Genomic DNA, 18546 nt, shown 5'->3' with positions numbered 1-18546 from the left:
AGTCTGCGGAAGGCTTCCAGCAGGGATGGGGAGCCCAGAAAGCCCCTCCCACCCAAAGGCGTTCCCCCCTCGCCCCCGCCTTAAGATAGAGAAATTGAGGGAAGTGTCACCTCCCTCTAGTTTGCCCAAGCCCTGAAACCTGCTCTTCTATCCATCACAGTGGTCCTTCTGCTCACTCCCCACCCCCAGCCCCCAGGAAGTGACCCCAAGGGTACCCTCCAGCCCGCGACAGGGAGGCACATCCCTGGTTTTTACCCTGCACACCCTCCACTCTCACCACCTCCTATCCGATCCCTATCCCCACGTCAGAAAGTCCTCTGGCAGTCCAGCTTTGCAGGACAAAGCAGCTCGTTCCGGGAGCGGCTGTCCCTGGGACAGAGGGGTGGGAGGGAGCACTGAGATCGCCTCCCCGCCCCCGATTCTGGAGCCTCACCAGTCACCTGGAGAGGCCTAAATTGGGGGTTGCCTCCCAAAGAAACAAGGAATGCCTCAGCCCGGCTTTAGGACCCGGGGGGCTCCAGAAAAAAAAAAAAAAAAAGACTTAGGAACTTTTTAATTTTTTTCTGTCGGCTCGCTGTCTCAACTCTCCCGAACTTCCCTACCCCGCAGGCCCCAGGTCTCTCGGCCCCCGCGGAGGGCGGGGGGATGGGCGCAAATCTGGATGGCTTAGCGGTGCTTTCCTCCGACTGCAGCGGCCTGGGCCTCCTCCTCCAGTTGCACGCCTCTGGCCCCCGCCCCGCCAGCTCAACCTCCCCAGCCCCCATTCCACGTGGACCAGCCAGGGCGGGGGTGGGGATGGAGTGCAGGAAGAGGGGGAGCCAGCTCTGGGAGGAGGGGGAAGGAGTCTGGCGGCCGCCGCGCTCTCTCTCACCCTCACTGCCGGCCGTCCCAGCTCCAGGCACCATGCTCCGCGCGGGCCCCCCGAGCCACACCCTCCTCCGGCTCCCCCTGCTGCTGTTGCTGCTGCTGCTGGTGCAGGCCGTGGGGAGGGGGCTGGGCCGCGCCAGCCCGGCCGGGGGCCCCCTGGAAGATGTGGTCATCGAGAGGTACCACATCCCCAGGGTCTGTCCCCGGGAAGTGCAGATGGGGGATTTTGTGCGCTACCATTACAACGGTACTTTCGAGGACGGCAAGAAATTTGACTCGAGGTAACGACTTGGGTGCCCCCAGACTCACCATTTCTCTTCCCCGCGCTTGGGGCCAGGATCTCTCAGTCTTAGGGTTCCCTTGTTGCCGCCTTTAAACTGTGTCTGCATGCGCCTCCTCACACCGCGTTCCCCCAGGCCCAAACAGCACCCTGAGTGGGAGGACTCCTAGACTTCCCTCTCCCCGGACATCTCTGCCCTCAGTTTGAAACTTTCGCCTCTCAAAAGACCTCACTTGCTTTCACACCAGCCTCCTCTGTCCCCCAAAGTGCTTGAGAATTGAGAGGAACCCAGCGTTTTATTTAAAGCAAACCAGGGGATGTCCTGGCTCATAGAGGTGGGGGAAGGGCATGGTCCCTGCTGCATGCGAATCGTCCAGGGATCTCAACCCGGGACCCTCTACCTTTCCATCCACGTTGACTCCCTTTGTGGTTCCAGCCCCAGGTTTCAGAGTGTTTAGAGAAAGAGTAAGCAGAGGTATTCGGGGAAAGGAGTGGGAGTTTTCAGCGGGCCAGTGGGGTAAAGCAGATGGGACTTCTAAGACAGAAGGATGGATCAGGGAGTGCAGGGCACAGATTGGTGTGGGGACCTGTCTGTCTACGTGTCACACAGTCACACAGGCCACCCTGGGCTCCTCCGAGGGTTTTCTTGCCTCCCTCTCCGCCTGAACCCGCACCCCCCCCCCCCTTCCATCTTGCCTCCACCAGGTCAGTGCTGCCGCCCATCTTGCCAGCTTTGGGGTTTGAGAAACTGGCTTCTGGTCTGGTCCAAGCCTCTGGTCTGCTCTAGCAAGTTCATTTTTCCTAGTGGGGGCAGGGCTATACACCAGGTCAGTCTGTTAAAATTAGAGTCCTGGTGGTCACACACACAAGCCCCCAAACCACACCATACCACACCACAAGAAGTCAATCGGTCCCTCTTAGAGACTTCACCAAAACACACACTTCAGCCTGCAGAAATTAGTGGCCCTGGGAACTTCCCTTGTGGTTCAGTGGCTAAGACTCCATGCTTACAATGCTGGGGGCCCAGGTTCTATCCCTGGTCAGAGAATAAGATCCCACCCAATGCAACTGAGTGTTCGCATGCCACAGCCTGCATGCTTCACCTAAGACCCAGTGTAGCCAAATTATAATTAACTAGTTAATTTTTTTAAAAAGGGCCATGGCTTTGGAGCCAGGTAGAACACAAACTCCTGAGACCAAGACCTTGAGTTCAAACCCAGACTGTAATCATGGACAAGGAGTCTTGCCTCTTTAAGCTTTACTTCCCTCATCTGAAAAAATGGATATCAAAAAGCATTCTGAAAAAATGAGTCCCTACTTCCTAAGGCTGCTGTTAGGACTCAAGATGATAAATGAAAGTGAACTTCACACAGGACCTGATGGTCTGCAAGCAGCTTCAGCACACCTTAGCCTTGACTCTGGGGAGAACTCTGGTTTAACTGGTAGAAACTTCTTGCCGTGCTCAAGCTCTCATAAGGGCTCTGTGATGTGAGCAGGCCAGACATGCAACCATCTCAGTGGGCAAAATGCGGCCTGGGAAGTAGCCAGAAGTACAGTTCTGAGCCTGTGGCCACAGAGTGGAAGAAGGTTTGGGAGTTGGGGAATGACCTCCCTGCTGGGGACTCTGTTGGGCCCAGTTCGTGAAGTACTGAGTTTGGAAGACTTTCACCACTCATGACACCTTCCATCAAAATGCCAATCTCTCATCCTTCCTTAATTTTGGAAAACTTATGTTAAAACTGTAACCAAAAGCAAAAGCTGTGGCAATTTTAGAATAGGCATTTTCAAAATTGAAAACCAATTCCTATCCCTGGCCAGCTCCGCTTCCCCTTCTTTTCCTCCATGAGTTGATGGTTTGGTGGCCCACATGTGGGCTGTGGAGGTCAACAGACCACACATGTGTGACCTTGGGCAAGTCACTTGGTCTCTCAAGTCTCAATTTTTCTCCTAAGAAAGATGAAATCAATAAAGCCCATTTTGGAAATTCCCCACTGCCATGGCCAGGGTTCTGTCCCTTGTTGGGGAACTAAGAACCCACAAAGCATGTGGTGCTGCCAAAAATAATAATAATGCCCACTTCACAGGGGACAGGATTAAATAACATAATGAATGCAGAATGCCAAGCATTTTGATACTTTCTTGGCTGTCCTGTGGTTAAGACTGCAAGCTCCCAGTGCAGGGGGAAAGGGTTTGATCCCTGGCCTGGGAACTAGGATCCTTCCATGTCCCCATGCCCCATGGTGCAACCAACAACAAAAAAGCCAGGCATTAGCATTTCTTCCTGCTGGATAACTGGTCTCCCCAACCCCAATCCCCTGCTCTGCTGCCCCCTGCCCCCTCGTGTCTGTACTTCCCACTCTGGCCTCCTCGGGGACCTCCTTTTGTCACAGCCCACCCTGTTGAGGTGGAAATTGCGGCCCACCTAGCGGGAAGGCTTGAAGAGGAGACAAGGAACCTGTGGATCGACACGTGTGTGTAGGGAGGGGGATTGTGTGTGTGTGTGTGTGTGTGTGTGTCTCCCTGGCACGTATGTGATCATGAGCAGAGGTCACTGCATCGCATCTGTCCCCTCCCTCCCCAGCTATGACCGCCACACCTTGGTGGCCATCGTGGTGGGCGTGGGGCGCCTCATCACCGGCATGGACCGAGGCCTCATGGGCATGTGTGTCAATGAACGCCGCCGCCTCATTGTGCCTCCGCACCTGGGCTATGGCAGCATCGGCGTGGGTGAGGAGGGCTGGGGCCTGGACCTGGGGATGGAGGAGATCAGGAGGTAGAAGCAGGGACCCTAGGACCAGAAAACGGAAGCTCAGAGAGGGAGAGTGACCTTCCAAGGTCACACTGCATGCGCAGACTGAATAGCAACAAGCCTGGGACTCATGTTTGGGTCCCCTGCCCCTGGGGTGGGAGGAAGGACAATGAAAGGCCTGGGTAGGATCCTCGCTTGACTCAGGAGAAGGGGACCTAAGGGTGGTGGAGGGCAAGGCCAAGCCCGGATGCTGAGACCTCCACTCTACCCTCTACTCTGGGGGGCTGCTTCACCCTCACAGCGGGGCTCATCCCCCCCGATGCCACCCTCTACTTTGACGTGGTCCTGCTGGATGTATGGAACAAGGAGGACACCGTGCAGGTGAGCACCTTGCTGCGCCCACCCCACTGCCCCCGGATGGTCCAGGACAGTGACTTCGTGCGCTACCACTACAACGGCACGCTGCTGGATGGCACCGCCTTCGACACCAGGTAAGGGCTGGAAGGAGCCCCGGGATCCAGGGGATTGTGGCATGCAGTGGGAGTCCGGGGCCATCCTGCCTCTCCCACCAACAGCAGCCTCACCTCTACCTCCTTCTCTGCAGCTACAGTAGGGGTGGGACTTATGACACCTACGTGGGCTCTGGCTGGCTGATCAAGGGCATGGACCAGGGGCTGCTGGGCATGTGTCCTGGAGAGAGAAGGAAGATCATCATCCCTCCATTCCTGGCCTATGGCGAGAAAGGCTATGGTGAGGATGGGCAGGGACTCTGGGATTCTCTATAAGCGGGTTGCCATGTAGAGTTGTCCAGGTTGAATACTGCATAAGGACACCCAGCCAAGGAGGCAAATTGGGATGAAATCTAGCCTTGGGTGATCATCTCATTAAGAAGGGGTGCATCAGAATTCCCTGGTGGTCCAGTGGCTCTTTCACTACTGGGGCCCAAGATCAATCCCTGATGGAGGAACTAAGATCTCGCAAGCCATGGAGCATAACCCCCCCAAAAAAGAGAAGTGCTTTATTCTTTTAAATTTTAATTTTTTTATTTATGGTGTGCTGGGTCTTTCTTGCTGTTCACAGTCTTTCTCTAGTTGCCTCAGGTGGGCTCAGTAGTTGTGGAGCACGGACTTCGTTCCTCACAGCACATGCAGTCTTCCCAGACCAAGGATCAAACCTGTGTCACCTGCATTGGTGGCCAGATTCTTAACCACTGGACCACCAGGGAAGTCCCCATATTCTGCTTTATTCTGCTTTATACAAAGGCTTATATGGGCTGGTGGTGGCCTTGGGGAAAACCCAGCTTCAGCCTCACAGGGGAAGAAGCAGGGCTCCAGCCTCACAAGGGAAGAAGCATAGGAAGAAGCAGAAAGGGCTCTGGAAAGCAGGGTTGGCACCTTTTGGGGTGGCGCTCACATAGGCCTTCCTGAGAAGCCCCGTTCTCTTCTCCACTTGTATGGTTCAACCCTATCCCTCCCCCAGGGACTGTGATCCCCTCACAGGCCTCGCTGGTCTTCCACGTCCTACTGATTGATGTCCACAACCCAAAGGACACTGTCCAGCTGGAGACACTTGAGCTGCCGCCTGGCTGCGTCCGGAGAGCCGTGGCTGGGGACTTCATGCGTTACCACTACAACGGGTCCCTAATGGATGGCACTCTCTTTGATTCCAGGTCTGGGGTTGGGGGGCAGGCAGGGGGTCCTGAGGAGGATGGTGGGGGCTGCCTGGCAGGGTGGGGCCCCTGTGACTCCCTTGCTGCCCCCCCACCCCTGCCCTTGTATTGCAGCTACTCCCGCAACCACACCTACAATACCTATGTGGGGCAGGGTTACATCATCCCTGGGATGGACCAAGGCCTTCAAGGCTCATGCATGGGGGAGCGCCGGAGGATCACCATCCCCCCCCACCTTGCCTACGGGGAGAACGGGACTGGTAGGCTTGCTCACAGTTCCCCAAGCCAACACCTCAACTCCTCCAGACCTACCCCTAATAGGGGTGGGGGGATTCCAGCCACTGCTCTGCCCCTCTCATCACAAAAACTGGTTCCCCACCCAACTCCTGCCGCAAGGACTTTATCCTTTCCTCCAGGGGCTGTCCCCTGCTTCTCCCCTTCCAAACTGGAAAAAGGCAGTTCACTTCTGAGCTTGGGGAGGGAGGGTGGTATAGCCCTAGGAAGCAAACAGACCTGGATCTGAGTCCCAGCTTTGCTGGAAACCTTAGTGTGCTCACCTGTAAAATGGAACTAATCACATTGATCAGCAGAGTAAGTCACTGGGAGGTTGCAAGATATACCTGTAAAGGGCTTTCTAATTGACATGCCCCTCCCCTCTCCTGCGCTGCCTCCTCACCCCTACAGTGTATATGATGAGAGTTGACCATGTGGACAAACATCCCATCCCATCCTTGCTTAGAATCCCAGGACGGGAAAGTCTAGGGGCCTCTGTAGAAAGCTGGAGCAGCCCCTCCATGACCCCAACTGATCCACGCCTCCATTCTGGCCCCAGGAGACAAGATCCCTGGCTCTGCCGTGCTGATCTTTGATGTCCACGTGATCGATTTCCACAATCCTGCGGATCCAGTGGAAATCAAGACGCTGTCCCGGCCCCTGGAGACCTGCAACGAGACGGCCAAGCTCGGGGACTTTGTTCGCTACCACTACAACTGCTCTCTGCTGGATGGCACCAGGCTCTTCTCCTCGTGGGTCCAGGGCAGGGCCAGGGCTGGGCAGGTGGGTGGGCATGGGCCAGGCGTGGGGGGGGGTCCTCCTAGGAGCACCCCCTAAGTTCCCACTGAAGCTGAAATTCCTAACTCCAGAGGCAAAGGGAGGGTGAAGTAGGTAGTAGGGGGAGTGGCTGGTTTCACTCTGCGGAGGGCAGCGGGAGCAGGGGCCGCCCTGCAGGACGGGGCCAGGTCGCTCCTACCTCTGCTCACCAGGCCCCGGCACCCTGCTCTGTGGGACAGCCCCAGGAATGACTCAGGAGCCGGGCCTGCCGGGGACCAGGGCGAGTGCTGACCGGGGAATCTGCTCTCCCCACTAGCCATGACTACGGGGCCCCTCAGGAGGCGACTCTGGGGGCCCACAAAGTGATCGAAGGCCTGGACACGGGCCTGCAGGGCATGTGCGTGGGAGAGAGGCGGCAGCTGGTGGTCCCCCCGCACCTGGCACACGGAGAGAGCGGAGGTGAGGGGCCGAGACTGGCCTGAACTCTCCTCCCCTCTGCCCCTGCCCGCCTGGGGCCTTGCTGGCTGGTGGGAGGAGGGAGGAGAGCCTTCTGGGTAGTTCTGTAAACGTGCCCTGCCCCACTCTCCAGCAACCCCAGGGGGCAGCCGAGGCCTGTGGGCCAGGTGTGCGCTGGGCAGGCTGTGAAGCGGGGCCCGGACCCTCCCCTTCTCTGCTCCCCACTCCTGCAGCCCGGGGGGTCCCTGGCAGTGCTGTGCTGCTGTTTGAGGTGGAGCTGGTGTCCCGGGAGGACGGGCTGCCCACGGGCTACCTGTTTGTGTGGCACGAGGACCCTCCTGCCAACCTGTTTGAACACATGGACCTTAACAAGGATGGCGAGGTCCCCGCGGAGGAGGTGGGTGACAAGTTCTCGCCTTCTCCTAACTGCACACTGCCACCCAGCAGGAGCCCCCAGTATGGTGGTGTCTAACGAGAACACAGCACGTGTCCACTGCATCCCTGGCCCTCTTCGGCTCACTGTGCCTTAAGCCCCTTGTCCCCGCCTTTTCCTCTGGCTTCCTGACCCCGAGCACGCCCTCCGCCCCAGCACCCGCCCCACACAGCACCAGCTCCTCTCAGTCCTCCTGGGAGCCCATCCCAAGGCCAGCCTGGCTGCTCAGGCAAGACGCTCTCTCCCCTTCCCCTTGGCTCTCCCCTCTCCACAGTTCTCCACCTTCATCAAGGCTCAAGTCAGTGAGGGCAAAGGCCGCCTCCTGCCCGGCCAGGATCCTGAGAAAACCATAGGAGACATGTTCCAGAATCAGGATCGCAACCAGGATGGCAAGATCACCGCCGAGGAGCTCAAGCTGAAGTCGGATGAAGACCAGGAGCGGGTCCATGAGGAACTCTGAAGGGCAGAGGCCTGGGCCTGGAGGCAAAGGCCCACGTCGAAGGGGACAGTGGGCATTGGGGCTGGCTTCCCAACAGCCACCCTCCCCTCTGCTGGGATGAGGTCTGGAAGCATCTAGAGAGTGGCCAGAGGGGCAACTCTGGTCTTCCCACTGCCCGAGAGTAAAATCCGCAGCACAGACCTCTATTCGGTTTTTCTCTCCCAACCCCAAGCCCCTTCCTTAGAAGTTTTGGAATTACAAAGCCACCCGGGGGGATGGTAGACTGTGGGGGTTGGCCGCCCCTCACTCAGACCTCCCCTCCTTGTCACCACTGAGCAAGACCAAACTCATTCATTTCCAACTTCCCCTGTACCTGTATTTACCCTCGCCATCTTCAACCCCCACCTGCAGCCTGCATTCCTCTGTCCTGGCATCTCCCCAAGAACATGAACCCCCAGCTTTCCTCCCTCAGCTCTGTGGCTGGTTCCTAGGGAAAGGGGGCGGTTCCAGGGGGGCAACCCTACCTCACCTTCACCTGTCCCATCCCCCTTCACGGTGTGGTGGTGGCCAAAGTGCTCCCAGGGTGCTATACATCAGAGCTGGGCTTTGGGTCACCTTTCATCCCTAAGGAAGGTTGCCTTCTCCAGGGACCAAGGGCCAAGAAAAAAACGAAGGGGTGGGGATGAGGGAACCTACTGGATGGATCTGAGAGCTATGAAACCCTTGGTTTAGGGCTGAAAGTTGGAAGAGGGGCTCATTGGGGACTGAGGGGTGACGGGGGTGGGCAAAGCTCTGCACACTCCAAAGACTAAACTGGTGTCAGACCCCCCTTCTCCTTTGTGCCAAAATAAAACACTAAACCAGAGGCCTTGGCATGTGGTCTTTCTGGGGGAGGGGCCCTTCGACCCACGCATCCAGAGGAAGGGGACCAAAGCAGCTGCCTCCACGGCCCTTCAGTTCAAGACGGTGTTTCCGGGTCTGTGCCTCCTGCCTCTCTCAGGCTCAGCTGGGGCCCTCACCATGGAAGGCTAAGTGTCCAGAGGAGAGGAGCCTGTGGGTCAGGCCTCGGGATAGGATCCTGGTCTCCTCACTGCCCCAGCTCAATGAGAAACAAAAAACAAGGTCCCTGAAGTGAAACATGATGTACAAAGCTCAGGGATTGAATTAAACCACACAGTTTGGGTTCTCCTTTTCAGATCAGTTCTCATACAATATTCCCACCTCTCCCTCCTCCTGGCTGCCAGCTGTTCCCATCTGCCTGACACATCTTCCCCTCATCAGAAAGGTAAATGAGTTCAAACTCATGTCTTTTTTTTTTGGACTGCTGTGGGTCTTAACTGTGGCTTGTGAACTCTTAGTTGCAGCCTGTGGTGGGACCTAGTTCCCTGACCAGGGATTGAACCTAGGCTTCCTGCACTGGGGATGCAGAGTCGTAGCCACTGGACAAAACCTCATGTTGAGGAAGGAGTTGCTTCAGTCACCAGTTGGGCCATCTGTCCTCATCTGCTTGGCTGGACTCTGGCCAGTGCGAGATGACCCTAGCCATCTAAGGAGGGGGTGAGGTGCACGGGAGAGAAAATAAGCAGCCTGGACTCACACCCTGAACTGCCCCCACAAAAACCACAAGCACAGAGTTCTCATCTACGACCCTCCGAGAGAGAGAAGCTGCTCCCCACGGCTGCAGTGACTGATATTCCCTAGTCCCAGAGCATCCAGCTCTAGCCTTGGGCAAAGGACTGGTCCTTCCTAAGTGGACCTGCACTCCTGCACGGTCACAGTGAGGATGAAACAGCACCTGTGGCTTCTGGGAGCATGCAGCCAGCTCTCAGTCAACACTCCCATTACTTTCCTTTTAGAACTGCAGATAAACATGACTTTCCAGCAGCTGGGCAGGCGGGAGAGGGAATGAAGTTGACTCTGCCCAGAGCACTGTCAGCTCCCCAGGCTCAACTCCTGGGAAGTCATCTATTTCAGTGGCCCCGGAGGAGGAGGAAGGACAGGAGCCAGGGGTACCAGGGAAAACCCACACTCACATGGATCTCTTTAGGAAATCCATAAAGACGGGGCTCTGCAGACAGTACCGGCCAGATCCAGCTGACCCCACGGAATCTCAAGTTTAACTGCTGCATGAGAATCAAGTCAAACCATTTTAGGTCAGAACCATACCCTTCCAACCCTGCCTGCATCCCTCCCCCGACCCCCACAGACACACCTGGCTGTGCTCAGAGGGTCTCCTGGGCGAATTCACTGGTTTTCAAACTGTGTTCCATGGTCTTGGAGATTCCTGCACCTTGGAGCCAAGAGGTACAGGCTCTGCTCCGCCCCGGACCCCCAAATCAGATCAGCTGTTTTTTTTTCTTTTTTTTTATTTTTGATCTGTTTCACATATTAGACTTAGACTTGTTTGAAGAACAGCTTCACATGTTAAAAAAATTCTGGGAAAAAAAGATTCCCTGGACTAGCTGATTCCTAAAGTGCTAACACTGCATAGGTCCGCAGTTCGCCTGGAATAGCTTTCGCTGTCCTCCCTCGAGCCATTGGAGAACACAAAACCAAGGAGCCGGGGAGAGGAGGAGGGAGGGGTGTGAGCCAGCGGCTCCCAGCCACTGGCAGCCCGGAATGTTCTCTGGAGGACTGCACGCACAGGAGGAGCAGAGCTCAGAGCAGAGCGGCCTTCCAGGGAGGCCCCTCCCCACTGCAGCCTGCAGGCCCCGCCTGCGCTCAGGAGCCCTGCATCTCTGTCCAGTCACCCTGTTGCAGGATGTGCTGCAGCAGCCCATTGACCACGTCCAGCGTCTCATCCCTCTCCAGCACGATGTCATATGAGTCCATGTAGCGCTCCCGCCGCTCCTCCACCTGCCCGGGGAGCAGAGAGCTCGAGTCCCCCAGCACCCTGCCCTCTGCCCTGCCCGCTGTTACGCACCAGGGGCTGGGGAGGAGCACCTTCAAGCTGCAACTCCCCAAAAGGAGTTCAGGGTTACCAGGCCCTGTCCTTTAGAGACACACATGGTTGTGGGTGCAGGTTGCCACAATTAACCCCTGGGTCAGTGTCAAAAGGACAGTCACAAGGATTAAGAGACAAAAAACCAGACATTACCCCTAATCTATGAGGTAGATTAGAATGAATTTTTTAAAGCCTTCAGCACCTGCTGGCCGAGCCTGACGCCGTACTGTGCCTCTTTACCATCTTGTTTTCATCCATTAAGCCCTTGTCTGTTTCTACGTTTTCCTTCTCTAAATTATAAACCCACATCTTGAATACCAACATCCCCCATCTCAATCATGCCTTTACAGGTAAGATTTAGGACTGGTGATCAGCCCAACCACTTTCTAAACTATGTCACCTTGGGCAAGTTACTTAATCCCCCTGCCTCAGTTTCCACACTTGTAAAAATGTAAAACAGTTACTACCTCAAAGTATGACTATACAGATTAGCTGGTTTGATGTTCCCGGCCCAAGGTGAGCACTCAGTAAGCGTGAGCTCTGATGATGTGCTCTGACCTCCAGATCATGCCCTGTGCTGTGCGTACAGCTCTGACCACTGGGTATCTCTTGTTTCCTGGGAGACTATGGCTTGTGTCTGACCTCTGTGCCTCCAATACTTCACACAGTGTATATCCCATAACAGGAATGAAGGAGCCAGCCATGAAGAGCCCGGGTCTCATACCTACCTTGTCATTTAGGAAGCCAACCTTGAGAATGTTCTCCACGCCAGGAACCCCATCAGCCATAGTGAGGTCCCCCATGGAGTCTCCCAGCAGGAGGATGTTGGTTTTGCCCTGAAGCTGCTGGAAGTAATCAGAGTTCTCACACACAGAGCTGTTCTTGTTGTAGGTGTGGATGAGCTGGCCCTTGAATCCCTTTAGGAAGCCCTAAGTAATCAAGATGAGAGACAGACAGAAGGGCTACAGGGACCCATCGAGCGCCAGTTCTCCAGTCTGCCACGAAAGCCACAGATGGCAACACGTCATTGTGGTCCAGACTAGCGGTCAGTAAACTAGGGTTCATGGGCCAGATTTGGACTACTTTTGTAAATGAAGTTCTGTGTGTGTTAGTTGTTCAGTCGCATCTGACTTTGTGTGACCCCATGGACTATAGCCCGCCAGGCTCCTCTGTCCATGGAATTCTCTAGGTAAGAACATTAGAGTAGGTTGCCATTTCCTTCTCCAAGTTCTACTGGAAATTAATTTATAGGCCCATCTGTTTACATCTTGTCTATGGCTGCTTTTTTTGTGTGACAGAGTAGTTGCGAATGATCCTAGTAAGATATTTACTATCTGTTCTTTTATAGGAAAAGGTTTTTCCCTTTGGTTGGGTTTTTTTGGCCATGCCACAAGGCTTAGGAGATCTTAGTTCCCCTACCAGTGACTGAATCCAGGCCCCTGAAGTGGAAGCACTGAGAATTAACCACAGGACCACCAGGGAGTTCCAAAAAAGTTTCCAGCCCCTGGTTTTAACAGAGGCCATCAAATACTGTAGATCACTTGCTCTGGGGGAAGCAAGAAGCTGGGATACAAGCATTGCCCGGGCTACACGTGTGCTAACCTCAGCTGTGGGCCGCACCCTAACCACAAGTCAAAGGGACGAACATTCCAGCCTTGTCTTAAGGGGAGGAAGTCAGAACATGGGTGAGTCAGTGTAGCCTACCTCTGGCTCAAGCAAAACAAGTCCAAGTCCAAGCCCCTGAGTACCTAGGATGGCACATGACCCATGACAGTGACACAGGGCCTGGCTGAGCCCTAAACTAGGTCCTCCCTGGCAGAGAGCCCACTGTCAGCCAGACACTCAAGAACGGGTCTTTCAAAAGCAACTATCTTTAGCCATGTTAATAAATAAATAGCTGCCAAGGGCAACGAAGCCAGCATACCTTCCCCTCCCTCCTCCTGCCCCCCATCCTGGTTAACATTCATGGTGAAGCACACTGGCTAGTGGTCCCCACCCCTCTTCTACTCCAGCCCTAATCAGATGCAGCTCACATCTTCATCAAACTCCATGTAGTTAGACACGATGTGGATGTTGGGGTGGAACACTTTCCTCTGCCGGATAATTTCTTCCAGGACATCCCCAATGCCCGCAGAAAAGATGAAAAGGGGAATGTTGTTCTGCGAGAGGGTGTTGAAGAATGTCTTGTATCCATCCCTGAAACCAGATGAATGGTTCTGAAACCGCATCACCTCTGTTACTGCCCTTTATTTTCTATTTGGGTTACATCTTTTAAATTTTTCTTTAAACATTTTTTTTTTTTTTTTGGCTGCACTGCTCTGCATGCAAGATCTTAGCTCCCTGACCAGGGATCAAACCTGTGCTCCTACATTGAGAGCTTGGAGTCTTAACCACTGGACTACCAATTAAGTCCCTTTAAAACATTTTAAATTGATGTATAAAATACACAGAATAAATGATTAAAGTGCACTAATCTTAAGTATTTAGCTCAATTAATACTTAACAACATGTGTACATGCGTGTGATACACACCAGGTCAAGCTTCCTTCATGTCCCTTCCCAGTTGATGCCACCGCCCCCATTTTGACTTCACATCACCATTAATTTGCTTTCCCTGTCCCTGAGCTTCACATAAATCATATAAACACATTTTTTTTGTTTGTTTGTTTCTAGATGATTTTGCCTGAGCAAAATACAACCAGGTGGCTTTCCTAGGATGGCTTCACTGGCGAGCACCCCCAACCTACCCAGGCACTTACTGGGTCTACACGTGCCCACTCTCCTGGCTTTCCACAAGCTAGCCTCCCTCCCCAGTCAGGACACACAATCCCTGAGGGAAGGCACCCATGCTGACTCTTTCCTCTACGTGCCCCCATCCCTCCTTCAGTAAAGAACGCTCCAGCAGAGAGAGCTGAGCTCTGAAGGTCACCGATGATCAAGGGTCCCAGGCCAGCCAACTCCCATGTCTGAATAAAGAACACCATTTACCACAGGGACCCCGTAAGTCTTTTTACCACTGGGAAAAATTACCAAGACACTGTTTGTTCTAGGAGATGGAGCATCTTTACCACATCCATTACCAACAGAGTGTGTCCTCAGACACACCCCAGGATAGAAAATTCTCTGGCTGAGTCCAGAGAGGAACAGAAAGACCTTCTCCTCAAGGAGCTACGTCACTTCTGACTCTTCCAGCAACTAACTCCTCTTCACTCCTTTCCAGCCTCTCTTTGTAAGCAAACCCATTCCAGTCTAGCAGAAGCGTTTCCCAGAGCAGGAAGCTCACCTGAGCATTGCGTTGGACTCTCTTACCACCTGGGCTATCTGAAACTTCTGAATCTTCTGCTGACATAAGAGGTCGTGTGCTTTGGTCCACCTGGAGAGAGACCCCCCAACAAAGCCCTAAATTCAAACCACTAAGTAAAGTGCCCTTTCCCATCGCAGGCCTGAGTCTCCTTTGGAAGTACTGGCAATGGAGGCCTCATCCTCTTCCTCGGAGCCACTTCCTGCAGGACCCTGGTTGTCCCTAAAGGAGGGGGGTGAGACAGCAACGCTACAGGCCACAGCTGGGTGAGTTGCTGCTGATGCCACAGTTCTTCTGAACCTTTTCTCTGGGACTCTGTCCAGTGATACTAGTTTTTCTGAGGAAGGTTATTTCCCTAAAGCACTGATTCCCCCAAACTAAGGGGCTTCTGGTTTACTCCAAGGACTCTCAGTGAGCCCCCTACTTCATCCAGCAGCAGCCATGAGTGACCTGTCTGTGTCTGGACAATCTGTTCTAATAGCTGGGACTGTGGCATTCAGCTGAGCATTCAGTAAGGTAAGGGAGCCTGCATCTGATTTCAAAGCCAGACCAAGCCATCATTCACCACTACCGGCACTTACCACTCTACCATGTGGGGTAACTTCTCTTTGATAGTCCGGTGTGGGTCAATCTCAATCGGGTAATAATGGTGAAGGAGTGCTTTGAGCTGTGACATCCAAAATGAAGAGAAGAGTCATCAGTCTATATCAAGTTTTTCCCAGCAGAGTCCTACAGTCCTACATGAGAAAAAAGTCACCAGTTACCTAGAAGATGGAATTTCATATAAGGGAGTCACAGGAGCTTCAGAGCTGGCCATCCTTCTGCATTCCAGCCCTCCCACCGCACCCCCCTATCCCAAAGAATGAGGTCTAGGTATCAACAATACAAAGAGGTTTCATAGTGAGGTAACATCTATAATTTTATTGCCGTTGCTGCTGTTATAAATTAGCCCAGGCATCAGCACTTAATCAGTAAGAACTGAGTTAATGCTGTATTTCCTAAAATGTGGTATGCTTTCTCAGGTAGTAGGCAAGATAACTTAGGGGCAAGGGAGCACATGGATAAAAACACATTTCATTTTAGTGGTTTGGGACTCATTTTAATGCTATGTCAGAAAAAGAAAGAAAACAAACCCATCAAACTACTGCTTTCACAAAAATTGTTTCTTTTGCAAGTTTAGTAGTAGTAGTAGTAGTAGTAGTAGTAGTGTTAGTTGCTCAGTCATGTCCAACTCTTGGTAACTCCATGGACTGAAGCCTGCTAGGCTCCTTTGTCCAAGGAATTCTCCAGGCAAGAATGCTGGAATGGGTAGCCATTCCCTTCTCCAGGGTCATCTTCCTGACCCAGGGATCGAACTCAGGTCTCCTGCACTGCAGGCAGATTCTTAACTGTCTGAGCTACTAGGCTCAGTGCTACGAGTTGCACTTAAATCTTTAAAAGCAGGGCAATTTAGATAGATCTGGTAAAAAAAAAAAAACATGCTCTAGTGGAGCTAGGATACTCTAGATGTTCAGGGGTAACGACTGCACTGCCAACGTCAGGCAGACAACCTCACCGGGAGCATCTCCACGTGCCTCCTCTGGCTACGGTCACCTTCCACGTGCCTGGACCGTCCAGGCTCTAGGGAGGCTGCTTCAGGGATCATGCATGTCGCATGTTTCAGTCAGTAACAGTGCCCAATAAAAATGGGAATGGACAGAGTGAAGAATTATAATTTTAATACGTGCATGGTCTCGGAATAGTGAGATCAAATGGAGTCCCCAACCATCAGTCCAAAAGAGGGTTAAATTCAAAGACAGGAAGCCCCTAACATGTATTATTCTTAATTATTTGAATGTGAGAACATTCTTCTGAAAGTAAAACAGAACTCAACAGAATATAAATGTTTAAAAAGAAAAAAGATTTCTTTACATAAATTTTGCTTTATGAATTTCTTCAGAAACCCATCAACACCAGAAATCCTAGTTTTCTCTAGTTTCTTCATCCTAGAGAGGGCATCCAAACCTTTTGTTTTATCTGTGGATGAAGCTCTCTGGAAGTTGCTATGATGGGGGATGTGAGGGACCAAAAAGAGTTGACTTCCCGAAGGTGATCAGTGGTAGAGCCAGACTCTACTTCAAGCTACAAATGGCATCTCCAGAGACACAGGTGTAGAAATAGAAAGGTTATCTATAATTCACTGCCCATCCTAATAACCAGTAATCATGCAGACTACTAGAAGAGCTGACCAACCATGGCCAGCCAACAAACTGCTTAGTTAGTACACAACTGGGTGAATTTCATAATCAAGTGGAATTAATGATACAGTTATTTAGAAGAAAGAGCTCAGAAGAGAAACGAGCAGTTAGCACAGCTCTGCTCTGGCAAAAAGGACATTGGTGGGAAGAACGTGGAACAAAGTAAAATGAACTCCAAGGCTACAGAGATCGCCTTATATTATCTGTATGCATCTTATGGAAATGGGGAGTTTCATACATAGACATTAATTCAGAAGTCTTTCTTGGTAACTGCTAACGCACCAAGAAAATTTATATTATCAAGGAAACAGCATAATACAGTTAAAAAGAGTTTGGGAACAGAATCAGATTTATGGGGAAACCAAGCTCTGCATCTTGTTGTGTGACCTTGGGTAAGTTGTTCAAACCTCTCCAAGTCTCTGTTTCCCCATCTGTTAAATGGAGGCAGTAAAATGTCTCCTGTAAATTCTATAGCTAGCAGTAAGCATAGTCCAACCATCCATTATCACATGTCTTGGCCAATAAGGAAAAGCTTTCTCAGTGTATAAGACTAAGACCACCTGGGAATTCCCTGGTGGCCCAGTGGTTAGGACTCCTCCCTTTCATTGCCAAGGGCCCTGTTCAATCCCTGGTCAGGAACCCCTACGATTACACAAGCCACACACACACACACACACAAAAAGACTAGGTCCACCTGAGGATAACAACAATTTTTTTTAAAAAATTAACCTTCTACGGTCTTGACCCTGGAATCTTTGGTCCTAACCAAGAACCACTGGACGTCGCATATGCCAGCAGTTTCTGAGCAAAGAAGCGAGTAACCCACCTCTTTTCGGCACTCCTCACTGATGATCTTGCTGTTATCCAGAATATCTGCAAAAATACAGAACTCCTTTTACTTGTTCCTTAGAAGCCATCATCCTGTCAAGTCCAATAAAGCAAGCTTGTGTATGACTGACTTACTGTAAGAAGAAGGGCATCGCTTTCCATTATATGCAAACCTGCTCAAGGTCATGTCAAAATCAGAAATGACCTGAAATGCAAAAGAGAGATGATGCCTAGACAGGCACCTTGCGGTGTAGCCCTGCATCAATATGAATACGGAAATCCAAACAGTTCCATGCCCAGCCTGCAGGCACAGCCCTGAGGGAGTCAGGAAGGACTGGAGAGGGAAGGAAGAACTAATTCTAGTTAATACCTGTGCCAACCCTGAGAAGACCCAGTCTCGTGGAGGGTGGGGATGGGGACTGCAGAATCAGGACCTCTTCTACCCTTTCAATAGCATCCATCTCAATGCCCTGGTTTCCCTTAAGATGCCCCCTCCTTCTGGCTCATCTCCACATCTGCACCTTCTTGGGGAGCCCACCAACCTCGGCTAGTGAGGACAAGAAGACCCGGAGGCCTGGTGTGGGGTGCTTTCTGTCTAAAGAAATTTGAGAATACTGAAATCTAGGTTTTCGGGCAGATGCGCTCTCCTCCAAGGCAAAACACGCTTGCCCTCAAGTCCCTGGCTATTTCTAGAGGCTGAAGGCTTGCCTGCACGTTCTCTGCAGCAACACGGTAAGGCGCCCAGGGCAGGCCACCTCCCCAGCTACCGGCACCCGACCCAGCCGCCCCGACCTTGCCCCCCGCGATACCTGTAAGCAGTCTCCCCCGCCCTTGCGGAGGGCGCCCACGATCTCCTGCACCCGTCCGGGCTGCCGCATCAGGACCGTAGCCTTCATCAGGGTGCTCACCTGTCCCGAGACCCGAGAGAACCGCTGATTCCAGCACCGCGCAGGGCCCAAGGGGAGTCCCGCGAAGCCGGGCCGGGGGCGCAGGGGGCGAGCGGGGGCTCTGGCAAGGCCTGGGCGTCTACGGGCCGCACTGGCGCGGTGGGGCCCAGACGGCCTGCTGGGGGTCTCGGAGCGCCCGGGGGTTCGGGGCCAGCCCCACGTCGGCCTCCTCCTCCCACCTCACCTCCTCCGCCATTGCGCTCGCGGGCCGGTCGGCGGCGTGGACACAACGACCGCCCTCGCGGCTGCACTGCGCAGGCGCCGCTTCCAACCGGGGCGGATCCGGGGCGGATCCGGGGGCGGGGGGTGGGGTGCAGGAGGCGAGCCCGAGGGTGGTGGGCTAGGT

At 53.3% G+C, this 18546-nt stretch overlaps 2 protein-coding genes across 3 annotated transcripts; one reads left to right on the top strand and one right to left on the bottom strand.

Annotated features, from left to right (window-relative positions):
* The first annotated feature begins 141 nt into the window (after positions 1-141).
* On the top strand, positions 142-8808 carry FKBP10 (FKBP prolyl isomerase 10). Of its 2 annotated transcripts, XM_020887968.2 has the most exons (10): positions 570-1148; positions 3729-3874; positions 4198-4387; positions 4501-4646; positions 5376-5565; positions 5680-5825; positions 6398-6590; positions 6932-7074; positions 7305-7468; positions 7779-8808. In XM_020887968.2, exons 1-10 carry the CDS (start codon positions 646-648, stop codon positions 7962-7964), a joined length of 2007 nt encoding a protein of 668 aa, XP_020743627.2. In that variant the 5' UTR covers positions 570-645; the 3' UTR covers positions 7965-8808. The 2 variants fall into 2 exon arrangements, with proteins under 2 accessions (XP_070335599.1, XP_020743627.2); XM_070479498.1 differs by having other exon boundaries at positions 142-1148; positions 5376-5825.
* Positions 8809-10320: 1512 nt separating this feature from the next.
* Positions 10321-18482, bottom strand: NT5C3B (5'-nucleotidase, cytosolic IIIB). The gene is made up of 9 exons (XM_020887969.2): positions 18385-18482; positions 18063-18161; positions 17389-17458; positions 17252-17298; positions 14770-14855; positions 14171-14260; positions 12921-13083; positions 11616-11816; positions 10321-10799 (listed from the first exon to the last, which is right to left on the bottom strand). The coding sequence occupies exons 1-9, from the start codon at positions 18394-18396 to the stop codon at positions 10665-10667; spliced, it is 903 nt and encodes a 300-aa protein (XP_020743628.1). The 5' UTR covers positions 18397-18482; the 3' UTR covers positions 10321-10664.
* Positions 18483-18546: the final 64 nt, after the last annotated feature.

This window comes from Odocoileus virginianus, chromosome 17 (assembly GCF_023699985.2).
Source record: "Odocoileus virginianus isolate 20LAN1187 ecotype Illinois chromosome 17, Ovbor_1.2, whole genome shotgun sequence".
In the NCBI taxonomy this organism is placed as follows: Eukaryota; Metazoa; Chordata; class Mammalia; order Artiodactyla; family Cervidae; genus Odocoileus; species Odocoileus virginianus.
Note: the sequence above shows the minus strand (reverse complement) of the source record. Positions and strands in the feature narration are given on the sequence as shown.

Excerpts from the sequence above, each read along its gene's own strand:
- NT5C3B (XM_020887969.2), bottom strand. Across the intron at positions 14,261-14,769 it reads TTACCCCACATGGTAGAGTG|GTGGACCAAAGCACACGACC; the intron begins GTAAGTGCCGGT and ends GTCTCTCTCCAG. Across the intron at positions 11,817-12,920 it reads ACATGGAGTTTGATGAAGAT|GGCTTCCTAAAGGGATTCAA; the intron begins GTGAGCTGCATC and ends TTGATTACTTAG.
- FKBP10 (XM_070479498.1), top strand. The coding sequence starts at position 646 with ATGGGCGCAAATCTGGATGGCTTAGCGGTGCTTTCCTCCGACTGCAGC. Across the intron at positions 4,388-4,500 it reads GGCACCGCCTTCGACACCAG|CTACAGTAGGGGTGGGACTT; the intron begins GTAAGGGCTGGA and ends CCTTCTCTGCAG. Across the intron at positions 7,469-7,778 it reads GCGAGGTCCCCGCGGAGGAG|TTCTCCACCTTCATCAAGGC; the intron begins GTGGGTGACAAG and ends CCCTCTCCACAG.